Genomic DNA, 17,995 nt, shown 5'->3' on the forward strand with positions numbered 1-17,995 from the left:
GTTGCATTCAAGAAGCAATATACTTCTGTGGCCCTAACTCCTAGTTAGCCAAGTTTTTATTTGGGATGTCCAATAGTCTACAGTGGGTTAATGCAGAGATTCAACCAAAAATATAACATTTTGAAAAAGCCGCACTCATTATTAGGATTTCTAGTGTCCACATTTCTTCTTAAATTCAGCTCTTGGGTTCATGTTCCTTACAGAAGAATATAGAAATAAATGCAAAATAACTTTCCATTTTCATTTTGTTTTCTTCATTGCAGTCAAGTAATGTAAACATATCTATTACCTGTTGGGAATGTTGGAGTGTAGGAATACAATATTGAATCTCTTTCAAATAATGTGCTTAATTATATATTCTTATTAATCTGTATTTTAATGCATTTTTTATTACAATACAGGCTCCTTGGAAGAGAACCATGTATTCCTTTATGTACTGTGTAGCATAAAGCACACTGATTCTTAATAATGGATGATTGATTATTGAGTAATGATCTCTTCTAATGTAATAACATTTTAAACATTCAAATATGTTCTTAGGTCATGATCCTGCAAGCTCTTTCACACAGGCAGACTCCTTCCTCGCCCCAATTGAAATTAGCATGGTCTATCACACGTAGCAGCTTATAGGACTGTGGTGTCAGTTTTAGAACTATAGAAATATTTTTGGGAAATGAAGGGCCTTATCAGAATAGCTAATGACAAGCTGTAGTAAGGCTTAATTTAAAATAAGAGTTTGAAGACCTGTAATGTAGATACTAGATAAGTTTTCTTGTTGGACTATGAATTTGCTGCCCACTGGTGGTGAAATTAAAAATCTTGCTTTTTTAAGATCAAATTGATTTACAAGATGTTTATTGTTACAATATGTTTGTGTATTGTTTTGACATAGTAAAGATTCAAATTTCAAAAGTGGTCTGTATTTACTACTACTTTGGATCTAACTTTTTTATTAGTGTATGATTCAAATATATAGACTGCTTCAATTGAAGTCTATTGCAAAACATTCATTGACTTAAGTCGGATCAGGTTTGTAGTTTGACTTGTAAATATCTTATTACCATGTACCATTATTAAAGAGTGGTTTGATCAAATACTGACTTGATCCAAGGTCCATGCTGCTGGGTGAAATGATCAAATAGGAGGCCCTTTATTCCAAGAATGTGAATTAAGTCTTCAAATACTGACACACTAATCAATCCTGCAGACCTTTCTCGTGTAAAATTGCCTTTGATAGCAAAGCAAGTTTTCCATACTTAAAATCTGCAGGATGAGTCCCAAATCTCATTTTATTCTTAGAATGAAGGCCTTCATCAGCCTCTAGGATTTTTATTTTAAATGTCATAGAACAAGTTAATTTCTACAAAATATTTACAGGTTATTTGCAAAGGGATGAATACCTTTGAATTAAATATGTATGTATAACCACTGCTAATATGAGTTATATATTATATTATATTATATCCAGAATTACTTTGGTGGAGCCATTTGGCTTATCCTGTAGATACACAACATTTAGGCAAATATTAGATATGTTTATGTAAAGCTGTAATGGTTTAAAAGTTTAATATGCTAGAATACATACTGTATGGTCCCAAACCCCCCCGACAGAGTAAAATGACATCATTTTACTCAACAGAGCTGCTCCCTGGGTATAGTTAAGGTCGTATCTGATGTTAGTGACAAAAATTAATTATAAAATGTTTTAAAAATCAATTTAATTTGTGACTTGCATAAGCCAAAAGCAAGTATCCATTTCTGTCACCTAAAGAATGAAATGTGGTGGTTTTTTTGTTTTTTCCCCTTCAAACTTTGCAAAAAAAAAAAAAATCTTGCTCCCTTGTTCAGGTTGTATAGTATATGTCAAATCTGAGCCAACAGCTCATATTTATAGCTAGTCTTAAAAAACCTTGAAAGAAGCACTTTAGAAAGGAAATGCTGACACAACTTAATCTCAACAACACACATACTGCTGTAATAAAGAAAAAATTGCAAGAAAAGGCTGATTTAGATAAAGATGAAAAGGGAGATGTGGGTAGGAAATGTACCTCTTTAGTATACTGTCAATTAACATTTTCATATCAGATCATTTTATTTTAGGGTGAAATTCATCTTTGTGCAGAAATCTGGTGCAAGGCTTAATATTAAACCCCATTTAAACTCAAAATAGGATTTAAACTGGATTTTAAGTGGTGTATAGGTCTTATGTGAGATCTCTGCACAGTGGTGAATTTCACCACCGCTGTGTATTTACTTGTAAACAGTAATGCACAACCATGTGATTTAATTACCATAAGTTGTCTACATTCACTTAGGATCCCTTAAAGCTTGAACCTATCCTGTGGTTAGAACTGAACCATGTGCCACCTTTGGGAAATTGGTGATTGTTCACATGTGAGCAATTACAGCAATGGATTTTCCAGCATATACAACAAACATGCATATAGTTGGTGGTGCCCTTAAAATTCCTCTACCATTTGGAAGATTTTACTTGTGTGAGAGCTGTTCCCTGTAAGTATAATGAGGAATACCACAAGAACTAGTGAAAGCTTTCCATATGCTAGAATACGTACTGTATGAAAGGGCAACATAGCATGGGACATTGGCTCTGGCAGTTCATGGAATATTTCTGTTGATGTTGTTTTATATAAAACCTATGTGTGTCTTTTCCAAAAAAATTAAATAAAGGACTTAAATTGATGTGTGAGGGAAAAAATGATTATTCTTGATTTTTTTTTCAGTTTTTACCTTGTTTTGTTTACCTCAAAAGTATTCCCATTATGCTGGGTCTTGTAAGAGCACGCAGACAGACAGCCTTATGGCACCAAAAAGCTTAAAATCTAAGAGTCTAATACTCCAAAATACTCTAAAATACAGTTTAATACTTTATTTTGGCATGACAAGCTATTCATGTGTTCCCAGAGTGTGTAAAGAGACCTCTTAAATATCTGTCAGAAGTAGGAACAATCTGGTCCAGGGAGTGGGGTTCACACTAGGTTTGGGAACTGGGTCAGTCAGTCAGTTTCTGCTGCCCTTTGTGTCTAACTCTTTATCACTACAACAAGGAAGAGGAAAAACATTTAAAAAAAAGGAAAAGTTGGTTGTAAAATCACAAAAATTGGCACAAGGACTTAGAAACTGGGATAATACCTGAAATTGCTTTTAATTTATTTTTAAATGGTTATATTTCAAGTTCATAGCCTCCCCTTCATGGGTTATCTGTTTAAATTGTTTTAATCTTTTTATAAATGTTTGGTAAATCTCTACTCAATGTTACCACTTTTCCTGCCTTTAACAGTGGGATGTTCTATGATGGGAATCATACTTATCTTATTGAACCAGAAGAAAACTACACTTCACACGTAAGTAGAACTTCAGTCAACCCAGTATTCAGATACACAAGAGATGCAGAAAACAAAAAAGCCTCATCCTCAGCCTTGCACCTATAGCTTTGGGGCTGGAGTCCTTGTCCTCCCACTATCAGCAGCTAGTTGATATATTGCTCTCAGGGCCGGCTCCAGGGTTTTTGCCGCCTCAAGCGGCCAAACAAACAAAAAAAAAGCCACAATCGTGATCGGCGGCAGCTCCACTGCACCACTTTCTTCTTCAGCGGCAGTTTGGTGGCAGGTCCTTCCCTCCGAAAGGGACCGAGGGACTGGCTGCTGAATTGCTGCTGAAGAGCCCGACTTGCCACCCCTTCCCCTTGGCCACCCCAAGCACCTGCTTGCTGAGCAGGTGCCTGGAGCCGGCCCTGATTGCTCTAAAGGTGCAAACCAAAGGCAGTATATTGCATCTAGTATCTGAGTTCCCAGTCGCTAAATACAGTATCAGGAAAACAGGAGGAGTTTTCCTCCAATAATAATAATATAATAAAATAAAATAATGGTTTTCCTCCAATAATACATGTCGTATCTACCCCTTGGTAGCTTCTTTAAAACGACCTCATGGTCATTTGTCAGTGCTGAAAATCAGTTAAAACTGTATATATACATATCCATTTGCATTTCATATTATTTAACTTTAGGAAATTTAGACCCCAATCCAGCAAAACATTTAAGCGTGTGCTTAACTTTAAGCATGTGATTAGGCCCGTTGACTTTAAAGGACCTACTTGTATGTTAAAAGTAAAATACATGCTTAAGTGCTTTGCTGAATCAGGGCCTTAATGATCACATCATAATTGGGAGAGGAGGAGAAGAATCTCTGAGGTTTGATAACCTCCAGTGTTCCATTATTTCTCCAACATATTGGTTTGGTACCTAATGCAAAAGGGTTTCTATCTCCCTACTATTTATGGGATGGTTCATTTTATCGTGGCTTAATGCAGTCTACTGTTTACTATTTCAGGAGGATTTCCATTTCCACTCTGTTTACAAATCCAGGTTATTTGAATTTCCTTTGGATGACCTGCCATCTGGTATGATTGTTTGTAATGCTCTCTTCTTTTAACTTGTGTCTTATTTTGCCACATTTGTTTATCATATTTGGTTGCTAATCTTCTTTGAGACTTTACTCTTTTGTTTACTTGAGTCTTTCTTTTTCTGCTTAAGTAAAAAACATATAGGGGGGAGGGAGAAACCTAACTATTAACTCAAACCTCACCTCAACCTTCATATTGTTGATATTTTTTAAATAAACTTTGAAGAATTGAATGCTTTATATGCCATTACACATACAATATGTACTTTACATAAAAAGTCATGGCAACCTAAAGGTTGATGAAAATAATCCCATAGTTACCAAGGACTGATGAACATCAGTGGCCTCCCCCACTATGAGATAAAGGAATGGTCTACTAGTCTGAGTGTAGGACTAGAAAACTGGATTTTCCGAGTTTTATCCTAGTTCTGACTCAACATTTCTGCTTCAGTCTTTCCATCTTAAATGACATTGGGGTGTCTAAAGTTTACTTACTTAATTGTAAAGTACTCTGAAGATGGAAAAGAGGTGCGCAGTATTACTGATGCATCCCCATAAACACTTTATATTATGTATGGAATTAGACAAGGTTTAAAAAATGAACATTGATTGTGAGAAGACAGCTTGGTATCCATAGGGTGACCAGACAGCAAGTGTGAAAAATCAGGACAGCTGGTGGGGGGGTAATAGGAGCCTATATAAGAGAAAGACCCAAAAATCGGGACTGTCCCTATAAAATTGGGACATCTGGTCACCCTAGGTAGCCAAAGCTGAAAATTCAGACTTTTCTAAGGCATATCCCCAGTCTGTCAAGGGTTTATCAGTTTGGAAATGTAATTTCCTACGTATATAGCTTATCCTGGAGGAATGAGACCAGCAGTACTAAACTGCTGATTTCTTCAAGACAATTGCAGATGCCTAGTTTATAGAATGGTGGTGCTGAGGACTGGGGCTATGTTGCATTGAATATGGAATATGAGACCTAATAATGAAGTGCACGTTGTGTGGGAAGCACTCTGGAGGATGTCTTCTGAAAGAGACAGAGGTAGCGTGACTACTGAGTTGGCAGCCCTGTGTTTCGAAATGTGTGAGTAAAGGATGAGATCTTTTGGAACTAGAATTGTGTGTCTTGTAGGCAAATGACTTTATCAATGGTGAAATGTTATGTTTTCACAGACTTTGGGAGAAAAAATAAATGTAATTTTAAATTTTTTATGACTATGAAAAGCATTTTTTCGGCAAGCAGAAATCTATCATTTAACCTTCCCCAAAGCCCTTTGACCTTCAAAGTATGTCAAACTTTCGTTGCAAACATTGAGACTTTCCATTTGGGGCAGTTTCAGAAATATCCAGTTTTGTTGGTTTTGCCACCACAACTCTATGTTGGTTGAGATGGGGAAATGTTGCCATTTGATCAATTTGTGGAATACTAATGAAAACAACTTAAGTATATGATTACTAACGAAGTGGAGAAACTGCATATGGCACTAATCTTGTGCAACTACGTGGTAGGATCCCATACCTGAAAGGTTAATTATAACTAGCAAGTTTCATAACAACATGTTATAGACTTTGTCTATCCCATTGACTGCTCTCTCTGTGTTCACTTACATTGTTCTAAACCTGTCCTCAGTTTCAGGTTTGCAATGAAAATTTTATCACCTGCAGCAAATTCTATACTAATGAAAAACTATTTTTTCATTACTTCCATTATTTAGGTTTCCTTTGCCTTTATTGTAAATGTATGTGTAGTTCCCATTGTGTGATATACATATGCTCAGTGGAGATATAAACCACTTAACATGAAATCCTGTTCCCACTGAAGTCAATGGCAAAACTCCCATTGACTTGAATGGGGCCAGGATTTCACTCCGGATCTTCACTGATTTTTATATATTATCATAATTGGGAATAGTGGCTTTACAGCGCTTAAACTTTTCTGTCTGTTTCCTTAAACAGATATGATATATTTGAAATTACTAACTTGTAGTATTTTTATTTACTGCAGCAGGACTATTTCACTAATCCTGTCCTTTAAGACTGTTATAACAAAAAGTGCTTTGCCCTGTACTTTATATTGCCAATATTTCTCTTCTTCTCTATCCCCACCTTTATTGTGGACTTACATGCCCTAAGAAACTTCTAATTTGATTCCAGAATTATTTGTTCTTATCCAGGGGTGAAAATAACTCCAGACACTTACTGGTACAGGGCCAGGGCCGGCTCCGGAATGAGTGGGGCCTCAGGCAGAAGGGGCGGGGCTGGAGGTCAGCATCCCCAGGCCAACCCTTCCAGGCCGCCTGGTCCGCACCGCCCGGGGCTCCAATGGCGATTTGAATTTTAAATCGCTGGCCCTGGGGCAGCTGCTCCCTTTGCCTTCCCCCTCTCATCGGCGGCTGGGGGGGAGGGGCGGAAAGGGGCAGGGATGTTAGAAGCACTGCAGGGTCCTTTGCTGTGGCAGTGTTTTAATGTTGCTGCCCTCCCCCACCCCACCCCCCGTTGGTGGCCCTGCTGGTAGGGTCACTGATGGGGGGGAGTGGTGCGCAGCAACATTAAAGCACTGCCGCGGCAAAGGACCATCCTTAAAGAGCTGCCCTGGCAGCGCTTTAACATCCCTGCCCCTTTTGCCTCCCCTGTTGGTGGCCCTGCTTGTACCAGCAGGGCTGCCAACGGGGGAGGGGGAGGAAAAAGGGGCAGGGACATTAAAGCGCTGCCATGGCAGCGCTGCATACAGGCCGGTGTGGGTTCTTACCTCACTTTCACTCCTGTTCTTATCCCTAGCAGGCTCTATGCATAACTTACGATTTCCAGTCAGTGCTGCATTATGAATGTACTTTGAAGTACCACAAGCCTTTTACATTGATGGTGGAAAGGCAAAAATTAACAGACTGGGGTGATTTCATATCAGTAACAACCAAAGCAAATGATATGATATCTCATCAGTAGCAACATAGGTTTTTATATTCTACTGTTCCTTGGGAATTAAAAAATATTATTAGAGAATAAATTATACTCTTCTGCGTGATGGCCAGCAGATATAACATCTTATGTTATGCACCTGTCAAATGTCACTGACTGTGAAGGATTAAGACTTTGAAGAGAGAAAATCCAGGGTTCTTCACGAGGCTGACGATTCAGTAGGTTGTACTTTTTCCTCAGAGTCCATATTAAATCAGTCAGTGCTCTGGGATGATGATAAGAGACACTATGACATCGGAGGTGCTGTTTTTCAGATGAGACAAAGTAGATGTTGTGATCTTCAGTGGTCATAAAAGTTCTCATAGGACTTTTCCAAAATAGTGATCAAATTCCAACTTGGTTTGTTACATCCCTATTTCTATTTCAATTTCCTTTGTGATTTCAGTTGATCATGGTATCTTCCTGAGATACTTTTGGATGGGAAAGCACTATGCATGTTCTTGTCATTAACATTCACTTGTAAAATGTTGTGAAGTATTACTGTGTGTTGTTACATAGCTGCTACATTCCAGATATGGCTTCATTTTTATGGTAGGTGAAATGATCCTTAAATAGTTTGTAAATTATTAAAGTAGTCTGAGATGCTATATAAATGTAAGATATTATTATTTCACCAATAAAACGTTGTAATTTTACCATTTGTCTTCTGGTGGCCCTACAAATCTTTCAATCAAAAGTTAAGAGTTGGTGGCATGACACCAAAACATGGACTGGATCTACATTATAAGTATAGGTAGGATATATAAAAGCACTCACAGAAAACAGACAAGTAACAATAAATTTGAAAGTGGTTCGTGTTGATTCATTGTGAGATCTGGGTGATGGCCCTCAGGGATAACAGGAGCCCCCATTAGCTGACCCTGGCTGTGATTGAATTAGTCTGATCCTCTTCCTATTATTCTCTTGTTGCAGAGCATGTTACACTTAGCATTTCAGTTATTGTACAGCAGCAGAATGTCTTCAAAAGTATTTACATTTTCTATTCTGTAAGAAGAACTGTAAGAATATGTAAAACATATGGTGGAATACAGACTGAGGACCCGACCCTGCAAACCCTTATGCAGATGAATAACTTCTGTCAAAATACCATTTGTTTCAAAGGAACTACTTTTATGAGTGAAGTTATTGCATAAATTTTTGCAGGATTGGATCTTAAATGAGTACCAGACATTGTCTGATGAGAAAATTTATAATAAGTAGAGCTGGGCAAAACATTTTGGGATGAATAGTTAATTCGCCAAAAATGCAGTTTTGTGAACAGAAAGTATTCATGAATTGGGTCAGATTTGGCAAATAATTTCACGCAGGAAGAAAAGAACATTTTAAAAAATCTAAATGGAAGGACATTTTGTTTAAAATTGTAGCTATATTTATTTTTTGTTTAAAAAACAAATGAAACAACAACAGCAACAGACAAGAATTTCATTCTGGTTTGTACAAAATGTATTTTTTGACTTAAAACAAAAAAAATCAGTTTTACATTTCAGTGAGAAAAAATGAAAAAAATCATTTCTGGTTGTCCTGGGAAAAAAAATAATTTTGGATTTTTTTGGCGGGGGGGGCATTGAACCAAAAAATCAGTTATTCACTCAGCTCTAACAATAAGTATAGCATCTATGACCGTGCTTTGCTCATACCCCACTGTGGGAGAAAGACGCTCACAAGTGTTTTTTGTTGACATATGCCAATCACTTATGTTTTGCTCTTATGATATGTATTATCACTAGAAACTCTTGATTACTACAACCTGATGTCCTATAGCTAGATGTAGCTTAGTGAAACATGCAGGTCCACTTTGAGTTTTAGGTCTTAGCAGCCATTGCCATCCTTTCACTTTCTGAATCTGCATTGTTGTTTTATCCTGGTGTTGGATCACATGTACAAATGCATTAGTTGGTATAAAGTATATGCAGTATGAGCAGAAGTGGAGATGTGGTAAATAAATAAATAATGATATAGATGGTTTTTTATATTCATCATAAAACCATACCTTTGTGCAGAGATGATGAGTTGAGATAGTGCCTGCTTTTGCATTATGCCTACCTTGCATTTTTTTTTAGCTAAATAAAATGAATGAATGGAATAAAAAAGTGCTCTTCCCTTGATTAGTAGTGTAAAAAAAAAAAAAAAGAAAAGAAAAAAAGGGAAATTAGAATATTAAAGAGGATTTGACATACATGCTGGAACTTTCATGTAGTCTCACTGAAAGTTGATTAAAGGGATAGGCAAAGACTATAAAAATGTGAAAGTTGTTAATACAAGAGAAGAAAAGGACTTCTGTCTGTAGCAGACACCATTGAAACAACGAATAAGAATCTAAAACTAAAGAGGGAAAAGTTCATGTTGGATATTAAAAATGGTGAGTTTTTGTGTTCTGTTTAGCTTATACTGTACCCATCACTGGGATTTATGAGTACCTAGTAAAATGGGATTTGGCAAAAGAATAAACTTCTCAGTACTCATGATTAGAAGTTTAAAAAAATTAAAGACCTAGTGGGATTAGTGTGGGGTAATATACTGATTGATGGGAATCTAAACATCCCGGAGGGTCTCTCCCAATTCTAACATGTATTACACTGTGAATATAGTCCTTAAAGCATAAATTAACACAAAGAGCAATCAAATTGAATTAATGTAGCCATTGCAAGTATGGTTGTTTCCTGCATTCCAGAAAATATGATTCAGTTCATGGTAGCACCATTCTAATAATATTCACCATACAGTATTTGGTGAAATTTAGTCTTTGAACATCAGTTATACCTTCTGAGGATGAAGTCCACAGAATGGCTATATTAGCAGACCTGCATTATTAATAGCAGAATTTTTATAATTTCTCTGCTGTTGGGAAAAGTAGCTGTAATGTTGCCTCCTTTCTAGAAGAAGAATTGAAAAATGAAATCATTATCAGATCTAATTCACAGAAAATGAAAATTTCCATATTGTATTCATGCTGCCCCAATATATATATTGGGAACATTCAATTTATTTGGCTTTGTTTTCCACTTAGAATTCTGGCAAATGAACACCACATCACAGAAGTTTGTTGTAAAGCCAAGACACAAAAGGAGTAAAAGACAGGTATGTGCCCGTACAATTTCTAAAGAATGTGCCACCAAACTTGGTTTGCAGCTAATAAAGGAATCTCTCCAGATAAAGTCCTATTGCTTGTGTTGTTTTAGCATGAGACCTACATAAATAAATAAAAACAGTTGCAAAGGCAGTATCTAACATCTGAGTAACATTACTGGAACCTGCTGAAGAAATGCCTTCTTAGGCGTGAAGCATCTGTGTTGCATCATGCAACCACAAGCTACTGGAAATGGAATCTCAAGAGAACAAACAGATATCCCAAATCATGCTGTTGTTGTCATGCTTTGCCATGGCTTTCTCTCTTGCAGACCTCAGCTACATTCATTCTGCCATTACTGGATTGCCAAACCACAACATCTGGGGATTATGATGTTGTTGTTACCTCTAGAATGAAATGATCTTTGTTCTTTAATTGAAGTTAGAAATACTGTACCAATTTGAAATATAGTGTTTGGTTCCTTCATTGAAAAGAAAATTGCATTTAACAAAGTAGCTGCAGGTAGGTCCAAGTCATATGAAAGGAAAGCAGGACAAATTAAAATTTACTATTATAAACTGAGAGCACCATTCTTGTTTATTATGGTGAGAGGTCATTAATTGTGGACATTTATCTTAAGTTTGAAAATATAATATAAATCCTTTATATTTGGGATGAGTGTTATGACCAGGTTAAAAAACAACTATTTATTCCACAAGATTCACTAAAGTTTAGATTTTTAATGTGCTCTCAGTAGATGCTCCTTGTAGCTTTTATTTAAAAAAAAGTAAATCTCCCACAGCACAGTGAGCCATGTAAAATATATAGGCTACTTTTAAAATTTGTTCTGATAATACAGATATGCATTTAGTGGAGCACAGTCAGAGGTTATAGTAAGGCAGATATAACACGCTTTGAAGTTTGCAAAAGTTCCTTGGTTCTCTTTAGTCTGATTTGAGACCTAGGCATGGCACAGAGATGGTGCTGGTCTGTTGGTGATGGACAAAGGTAATGTGTCTGTATTGAGTTTTACATCTGTCAGTAACTCTGACATCATTGATCACGAAGCGTATGTCTACACAGCAATTAAATATGCACAGTTGGCCCAGATCAGCTGACCTGGGCTTGTGGAGCTCAGGCTGTAAGGCTGTAAAATTGCTGTGTAGACACTTGGGTTTGGGCTAAAGCCTGAGCTCTGGGACCCTGCAAGAGGGGAGGGTCCCAGAGCCCAGGCTCCAGACTGAGGCCAAATGTCTACACCGCAATTAAGCAGCCTCATAGCCCAAGCCCCATGAGCCTGAGTCAGCTAACATAGGCCAGCTGTGGGTGTTTAATTGCAGTGTAGGCATATCCCAAGTGATGTTGAAACATTGTGGATACAGACAGAGTTTCTCTTGATTGGCCCTGTACTTTTCTCTTGAGAGAACTTCTAAAGTATAAGGCATACTTGGGTGGTTGCTCATCTGCCTCAAGAATCTTTTCCTTTAGGATATTACAGAGATTTAGCCTGTCACCCTTCTATGCATATGTAAACCCGCTAAGGTAAGTAGCAACATGATGTTGGTCACAGTGCTATTGGTATGCTCTCCTCTGTTGGACCTAGATGGCTCATTCATTTACTTTCTGAGAATTTTAACAAAATTAGGTGAGGGGTAGCTTACCAAGGCTCACTCTGGATAAATCTCAGGTGATGATGCTGGACTGGGGGAATAGCCAGAGGGAATAGCAGTAGGAATACTTGCTCCATCGATTGAAGGGGGGCATTCCTGCATTTTGCAACTAAAGTATTCATTTTGGATTGGCATACAAAAAGCATGGTCCCTGCGTAAAAGAGCTTGCAGTCTAAATTTGTCACAGATGACATATCAAACAGATAACCTACTGCACCAGGATAATAGGTGATAGTAAAAGCTTGGAGGGGGTAGAGATATTTAGGAGACATCGGGGACTTTTTCAAAAGTGCCTAAGTCTCATTGAATGTCAATGGGACTTAGGCTCCTAAGCACCTAAATCACTGTTGAAAATGAGATGTAGGATCCTAAGACACTTAGGTGCTTTTTGAAAATGTTACCCATCATCATTAAAAGATTTCACAAGCAATGTATGCGAGGGAAAGCCAGTGAAGGGATTTAAAGAGGGAGTGTCACAGTAGGGTACAATCCAGACTAATGTGGAGCTGGGGTGCCCTTTACTGTGCTTTGCTGCTGTAGCTTCTCGTCTGGACTGCTCACAGCCTCCAGCATACAAGTCACTCCCAGCTATGTCTATGTGAGTGCTGCAGCCAGCCAGCCACACCTTGGCTCTTACCAGCCTTGTTCCTACAGCAGGGTAACCGCGACATGCTTAAAGTCTTAGATTTTCCCCCAGAAATGTATGTCTGGTACTGCCCAACCCTCTCCCAGACAATACAAGTTTATATAAAGTCCGTTATTTCTTTAAAAGAAATAAAATACACACAATTTGCCACCGCAAATGGAGTCTGCTAAACAGTTTTATCTAATCCAGTGTGTTTAAATTAAACAATAAAACAAGTTTATTAACTAAAAAGAGAGAGGTTTTAGGTGAATACAAGTAATGAAGCATAAAAGTCAGAGATGGTTATAAGAAAATAAAGTTAAAATGCTACTGGTGCCTAACTTAACAATCTATATCAGATTCGAGCAAAATTTCTTACCATATGCTTTCAGCAGTCTTTCTGCCCTAACCCTCTAGGTCAGGACCTCTTCTCCCAGAATCCAATGAAGTCTTCCTTCGTTGCTTCAGATGTAGAGAAGGTGATAGGAAAGGAGAGAGAGATGGGGTCTCTTGGGTGTTGGCCCCTCCTTTTTATAGTTTCAGCCTGCTTTTGAGAAACATTTACAGCTGGGTACCAGGAGGCAAAAGATCTATGTGGAAGGATGTTCCCTGCTTCTTTTTCTCACGTGTGTGAGCTGCCTTTGTCTCCCCTTCCTGCTTGAAGACTCTGTTTCAGTGGTGGGTAAACTGTGGCCCGCGGGACACATGCAGCCCATCAGGGTAAGCTGATGCAGGCCGCAAGACATTTTGAAGACATTGATCGTCTGCAGGCATGGCCCTCCGAAGCTCCAAGTGGCCGCTGTCAAGGCTGATTCCCCACTCTGGCACTTCAAGTGCAGAAGGTGGGGGCCAGCAAGGATTTTAAAGATTTATACTGGCCCCTCCAGGCTGGTATTAAACTCCCAAGGTTACAGTTTCTCTCTGACCTTGGATTGGTAGATGCTGCCACCACCCAAATGCAAAAAAACTCCTTTGAAACCAGAAAGGCACACTTGGGAATTCCTTCCTGTGTACCCTCAAGCCCTTTCACACACACCCCCTCCGGGGAAGAGCTGAAAAAGAAAAACAAAGGAAATCAGCTGTTGCCACCAGCTAATTTAACAACATGTGCACAAACCTCTTAGGACACCAAAAATCCAATCCTGTTTTTTAAAAAAGGTAAATGTTATTAAAAACAAAAAGAAAGAAAATACATCTGGAATTTAGGCTTTTGCTAGATTTTAAAAATCCCACTTACAAAATTGAAACATCAAGAATAACCTTCTTGTCCAGCTTAAAGGTTACAAGCAAAACAAAAAGCATTTGGGGTTAGCACAGAGAAATCTACAAGCCAATAAGAAATAAACCTAATAGTGTCTTTCTAGACATTCCCTAATTTATGCACATATCTGGGGTTTCAGATAAGCAATCTCCAGGTATGATTTGATGGTTTTTCATATCTGGCTTAAGTTTCTCACAGCATAACTGCTCCCTGTCCCTCTCTTTCCCGGAGAATCACAACACACAGACAAAGGGAAGTTTTTTTCCTAATTTTAAAAAGTTCTAGCCCTTCCATTGGCTCTTTTGGTCAGTTGCCCACTCCTTTCCTTTTACCTGTGGGCTTGTTAACCCTTTCAGGTAAAGCAAGTAGAGAACAACCACCAAGAGTGATTCCATAGCCAACTGGCTGGCTGGGTGTCCACAAAAGGGAGCTATCGCCCCTCTCATTTATTACAGCCGTGATTCGCTGTTCCTGGCTAATGGGAGCTGTGGGAAGCGGCAGGCCACAGGGACGTGCTAGCCGTCACTTCCTGCAGCTCCCATTGCCCAGGAATGGTGAACCACAGCCACTAGCAGCTACGGGGGGCCGTGCCCGCAAAATGTCTCGTGGCCCACAATCAGCTTACCCTGATGGGCCACAGGTTGCCCAACACTGCTCTATTTACTGCTTAAGTACAAATTAGGCAGAGCACACAGACCTGTTTGCCAACTTCAATTTGGAACATGTGGAAATAACACCATACAGTGGAATTTTATAACTTCACATACAATGTTGCCACACATATTTTATCAGGACAATACTGATCACCAAATTATGAGTTTTCAAATTATACCCTACAAGACATACATTGTACAAAGATTATTACAACAGTGTGTAGGGTTTGGACAGAGAGGTACATTATGTCACAGAGTGAGAGGGTGTAAGCAGCAGAAGAAGAAGATGATTTCAGCAGCAGCTGTTCAGAGGGAGATGAGAAGTGGGGAGACCAGTGAGGAGAAGGTGGCATTACATGACCTATTATGAGCACTAAATTCACTTAGAAATATATACTCGCATTGATACTCTGCTGTCATGATTATCTCCATGAGTATGATACATGCACAAACACATCCCAGAAAAGAAGCAAGGATTGAATGAAAAACAAGACTAAATGGCTCAAAGAAAAGATAAGCGCATATTCACTGCCATGAAAATAAACAGGGAAATAAAAAAAATGGGTCACATAAATAACTTTTGTGAAATTCACTTTACATCAAATAGTGCTAGAGGGATTGTTTGACTTTTCATAAACAAGAAGCAGTTGCTCTAGATTTACAGCAACAATATCATAATTCTGCTGGGAAGACCAGGGAAAATAAAGGCGTCATTTAGAAACGTGGCTGTGAATATCTGTAAACTGAAAGGAAACGTAATTTTCCTGTTGACCCTCCAAAAATAATCTGCTGACCAGATGTGGAGTTAAAAGATTGTCCCTATTTATAGCTTGGAAACACAGGCAGATCTGACATACGTACAAATATACAATAGTTTTTTAATAGTTCTACAGTCAGTATAAACGACAAAAATGGTGGAAGGATGGCAGCATTTCTAATAAATGAGAACTCAGGGAAATGAATTCATAGAATCATAGAAGATTAGGGTTGGAAGAGATTTCAGGAGGTCATCTAGTCCAACCCCCTGCTCAAAGCAGGACCAACCTCAACTAAATCATCCCAGCCAGGGCTTTGTGAAGCCTGGCCTTAAAAACCTCTGAGGATGGAGATTCCATCACCTCCCTAGGTAACCCATTCCAGTGCTTTACCACCCTCCTAGTGAAATAGTTTTTCCTAATATCCAACCTAAACCTCCCCCACTGCAACTTGAGACCATTGCTCATTGTTCTATCACCTGCCACCACTGAGAACAGCCAAGCTCCATCCTCTTTGGAACCCCCCTCCCCCCCGCCCTTCAGGTAGTTGAAGGCTGCTGTCAAATTCCACTCACCCTTCTCTTCTGCAGACTAAATACGCCCAGTTTCCTCAGTCTCTCCTCATAAGTCATGCGCCCCAGCCCCCTAATCATTTTCATTGCCCTCTACTGGACTCTTCAGTTTGTCCATATCCTTTCTGTAGTGGGGGGGGGGGGGCAAAACTGGACACAATACTCCAGATGTGGCCTCACCAGTGCTGAATAGAGAGGAATAATCAATTCCCTTTATCTGCTGGCAATGCTCCTACTAATGCAGCCCAATATGCCATTAGCCTTCTTGGCAACAAGGGCGCACTGTTGACTCATATCCAGGTTCTTGTCCACTGTAATCCTGAGGTCCTTTTCTGCTGAACTGCTGCTTAGCCAGTCCATCCCCAGCCTGTAGCAGTACATGGGATTCTTCATTCCTAAGTGCAGGACTCTGCACTTGTCCTTGTTGAACCTCTTTTGATCCAATCCTCCAATTTGTCCAGGTCACTCTGGCCCCTATCCCTACTCTCTAGTGTATCTATCAAGCTTAGTGTAATCCACAGATTTGCTGAGGGTGAAATCCATCCCATCATCCAGAACATTAATGAAAATGTTGAACAAAACTGGCCCCAGGACCAACCCCTGGGGCACTCCGCTTGATATCAGCTGCCAACTAGACATCGAGCTGTTGATCACTACCCGTTGAGCCCAACGATCTAGCCAGCTTTCTATCCACCTTATAGTCCATTCATCCAATCCATACTTCTTTAACTTGCTGGCAAGAATACTGTGGAAGACCATATCAAATGCTTTGCCCTTGTTGATGTGGCAAATTAAGATTTGTTTCCAGTTGCCCTTTAAACAGCTATTGTTTGTTAATCTTTCTGCAGGTTCATCAGATTTCACGTAAAGTTGAGGAGGAAACAAAATACATTGAGTTAATGATTGTGAATGATCATCTAATGGTAAGACTTGCGTACTTTGCTATTTGAAATACATCAATAATTTGATTGTCTTATCTGCCTTCAAGGCATAAACAATAAAGTACACCAATGATCTTATTAATACAGTTTATGTCCTAAAGGCTGATTCTGATCTCACTTATATCATTGTGTGACTCCAGTGAAGTTACTCCTGATTTTCACCAGCATAACTAAGAACAGAATTAAATCTAAAAAATGTACAGAACAAGAATTTGACACCGAGTGACCTGCTGAATATCTGACTCCAAGCTGATGGTACATTATATTTACCTATGATAACTAAACAATCCATAATGTTAGTCTGCAGTTTAATGGTGACTGTGTGCAGAATCATTGTTTGTTTTTGTTTTTTTTAATGAGAATGCACCTCACTTACTTTGTTACAGTACTAAAGGGCTCTTTAACCTAGCGGAGAGAGGCATAACAAGAATCTACAGGTGGAAGTTAAAGCCAGACAAGTTCAAATTAGAAATTAGGCACAATTTTTTAACAGTGATGTTCATTAACCATTGGAAAAAATTACTAAGGGGAGTTGTGGATTCCCCATCTCTTAAAGTCTTCAAATCAAGAATGAATGCATTTCTGGAAGCTATTGGTTAGTCAAATGCAAATAATAGGGGTCAATACAAGAGTAACTAAATGAAATTATCTGGCATATGTTATACAGTAGGTCAGATTAGATAATCTTATGATCCCTTCTGGCCTTAAACGCTATGGCTCTATAATTATTATGCTTCCCTAGGCTTTTTTCAATTATGAACAGCTTCTCCTAAGCAATGTCCACATTTGCAAAGATACCCATCAAATTCTAGAAGGAATACATGGCCATCCTTAAATAAATTAAATAACAGAGCTTTATTCCTTTGAACCCTGTATTGGGTGAGCATAGCAATAACGTCGAGGGTGACAGTGATTTCTCTCACAACAGAAGATGGTAGTTGGTGTTCAGAATTCTCTTTATTATAGTGGCTGTGTTTGAGCCAGAAGAGCAGGAGTCATTGCCTGCTACATGATATACCCATTTGAACACTGCTGTTTCCTGTTTAAAGTTTG

At 38.7% G+C, this 17,995-nt stretch overlaps 1 protein-coding gene across 1 annotated transcript in view; it reads left to right on the forward strand.

Moving 5' to 3' along the window:
* The window catches only part of ADAM22 (ADAM metallopeptidase domain 22), a 210,753-nt gene that overhangs the window by 131,021 nt on the left and 61,737 nt on the right, over nt 1-17,995 (forward strand). The window contains exons 6-9 of the mRNA XM_039524310.1: nt 3,299-3,362; nt 4,348-4,417; nt 10,406-10,476; nt 16,850-16,924. Of these exons, the coding sequence (XP_039380244.1) occupies nt 3,299-3,362; nt 4,348-4,417; nt 10,406-10,476; nt 16,850-16,924 (280 nt within the window). The remainder of the gene's footprint in view (nt 1-3,298; nt 3,363-4,347; nt 4,418-10,405; nt 10,477-16,849; nt 16,925-17,995) is intronic.

Source organism: Mauremys reevesii, linkage group 2 (assembly GCF_016161935.1).
Source record: "Mauremys reevesii isolate NIE-2019 linkage group 2, ASM1616193v1, whole genome shotgun sequence".
Lineage (NCBI taxonomy): Eukaryota > Metazoa > Chordata > Testudines > Geoemydidae > Mauremys > Mauremys reevesii.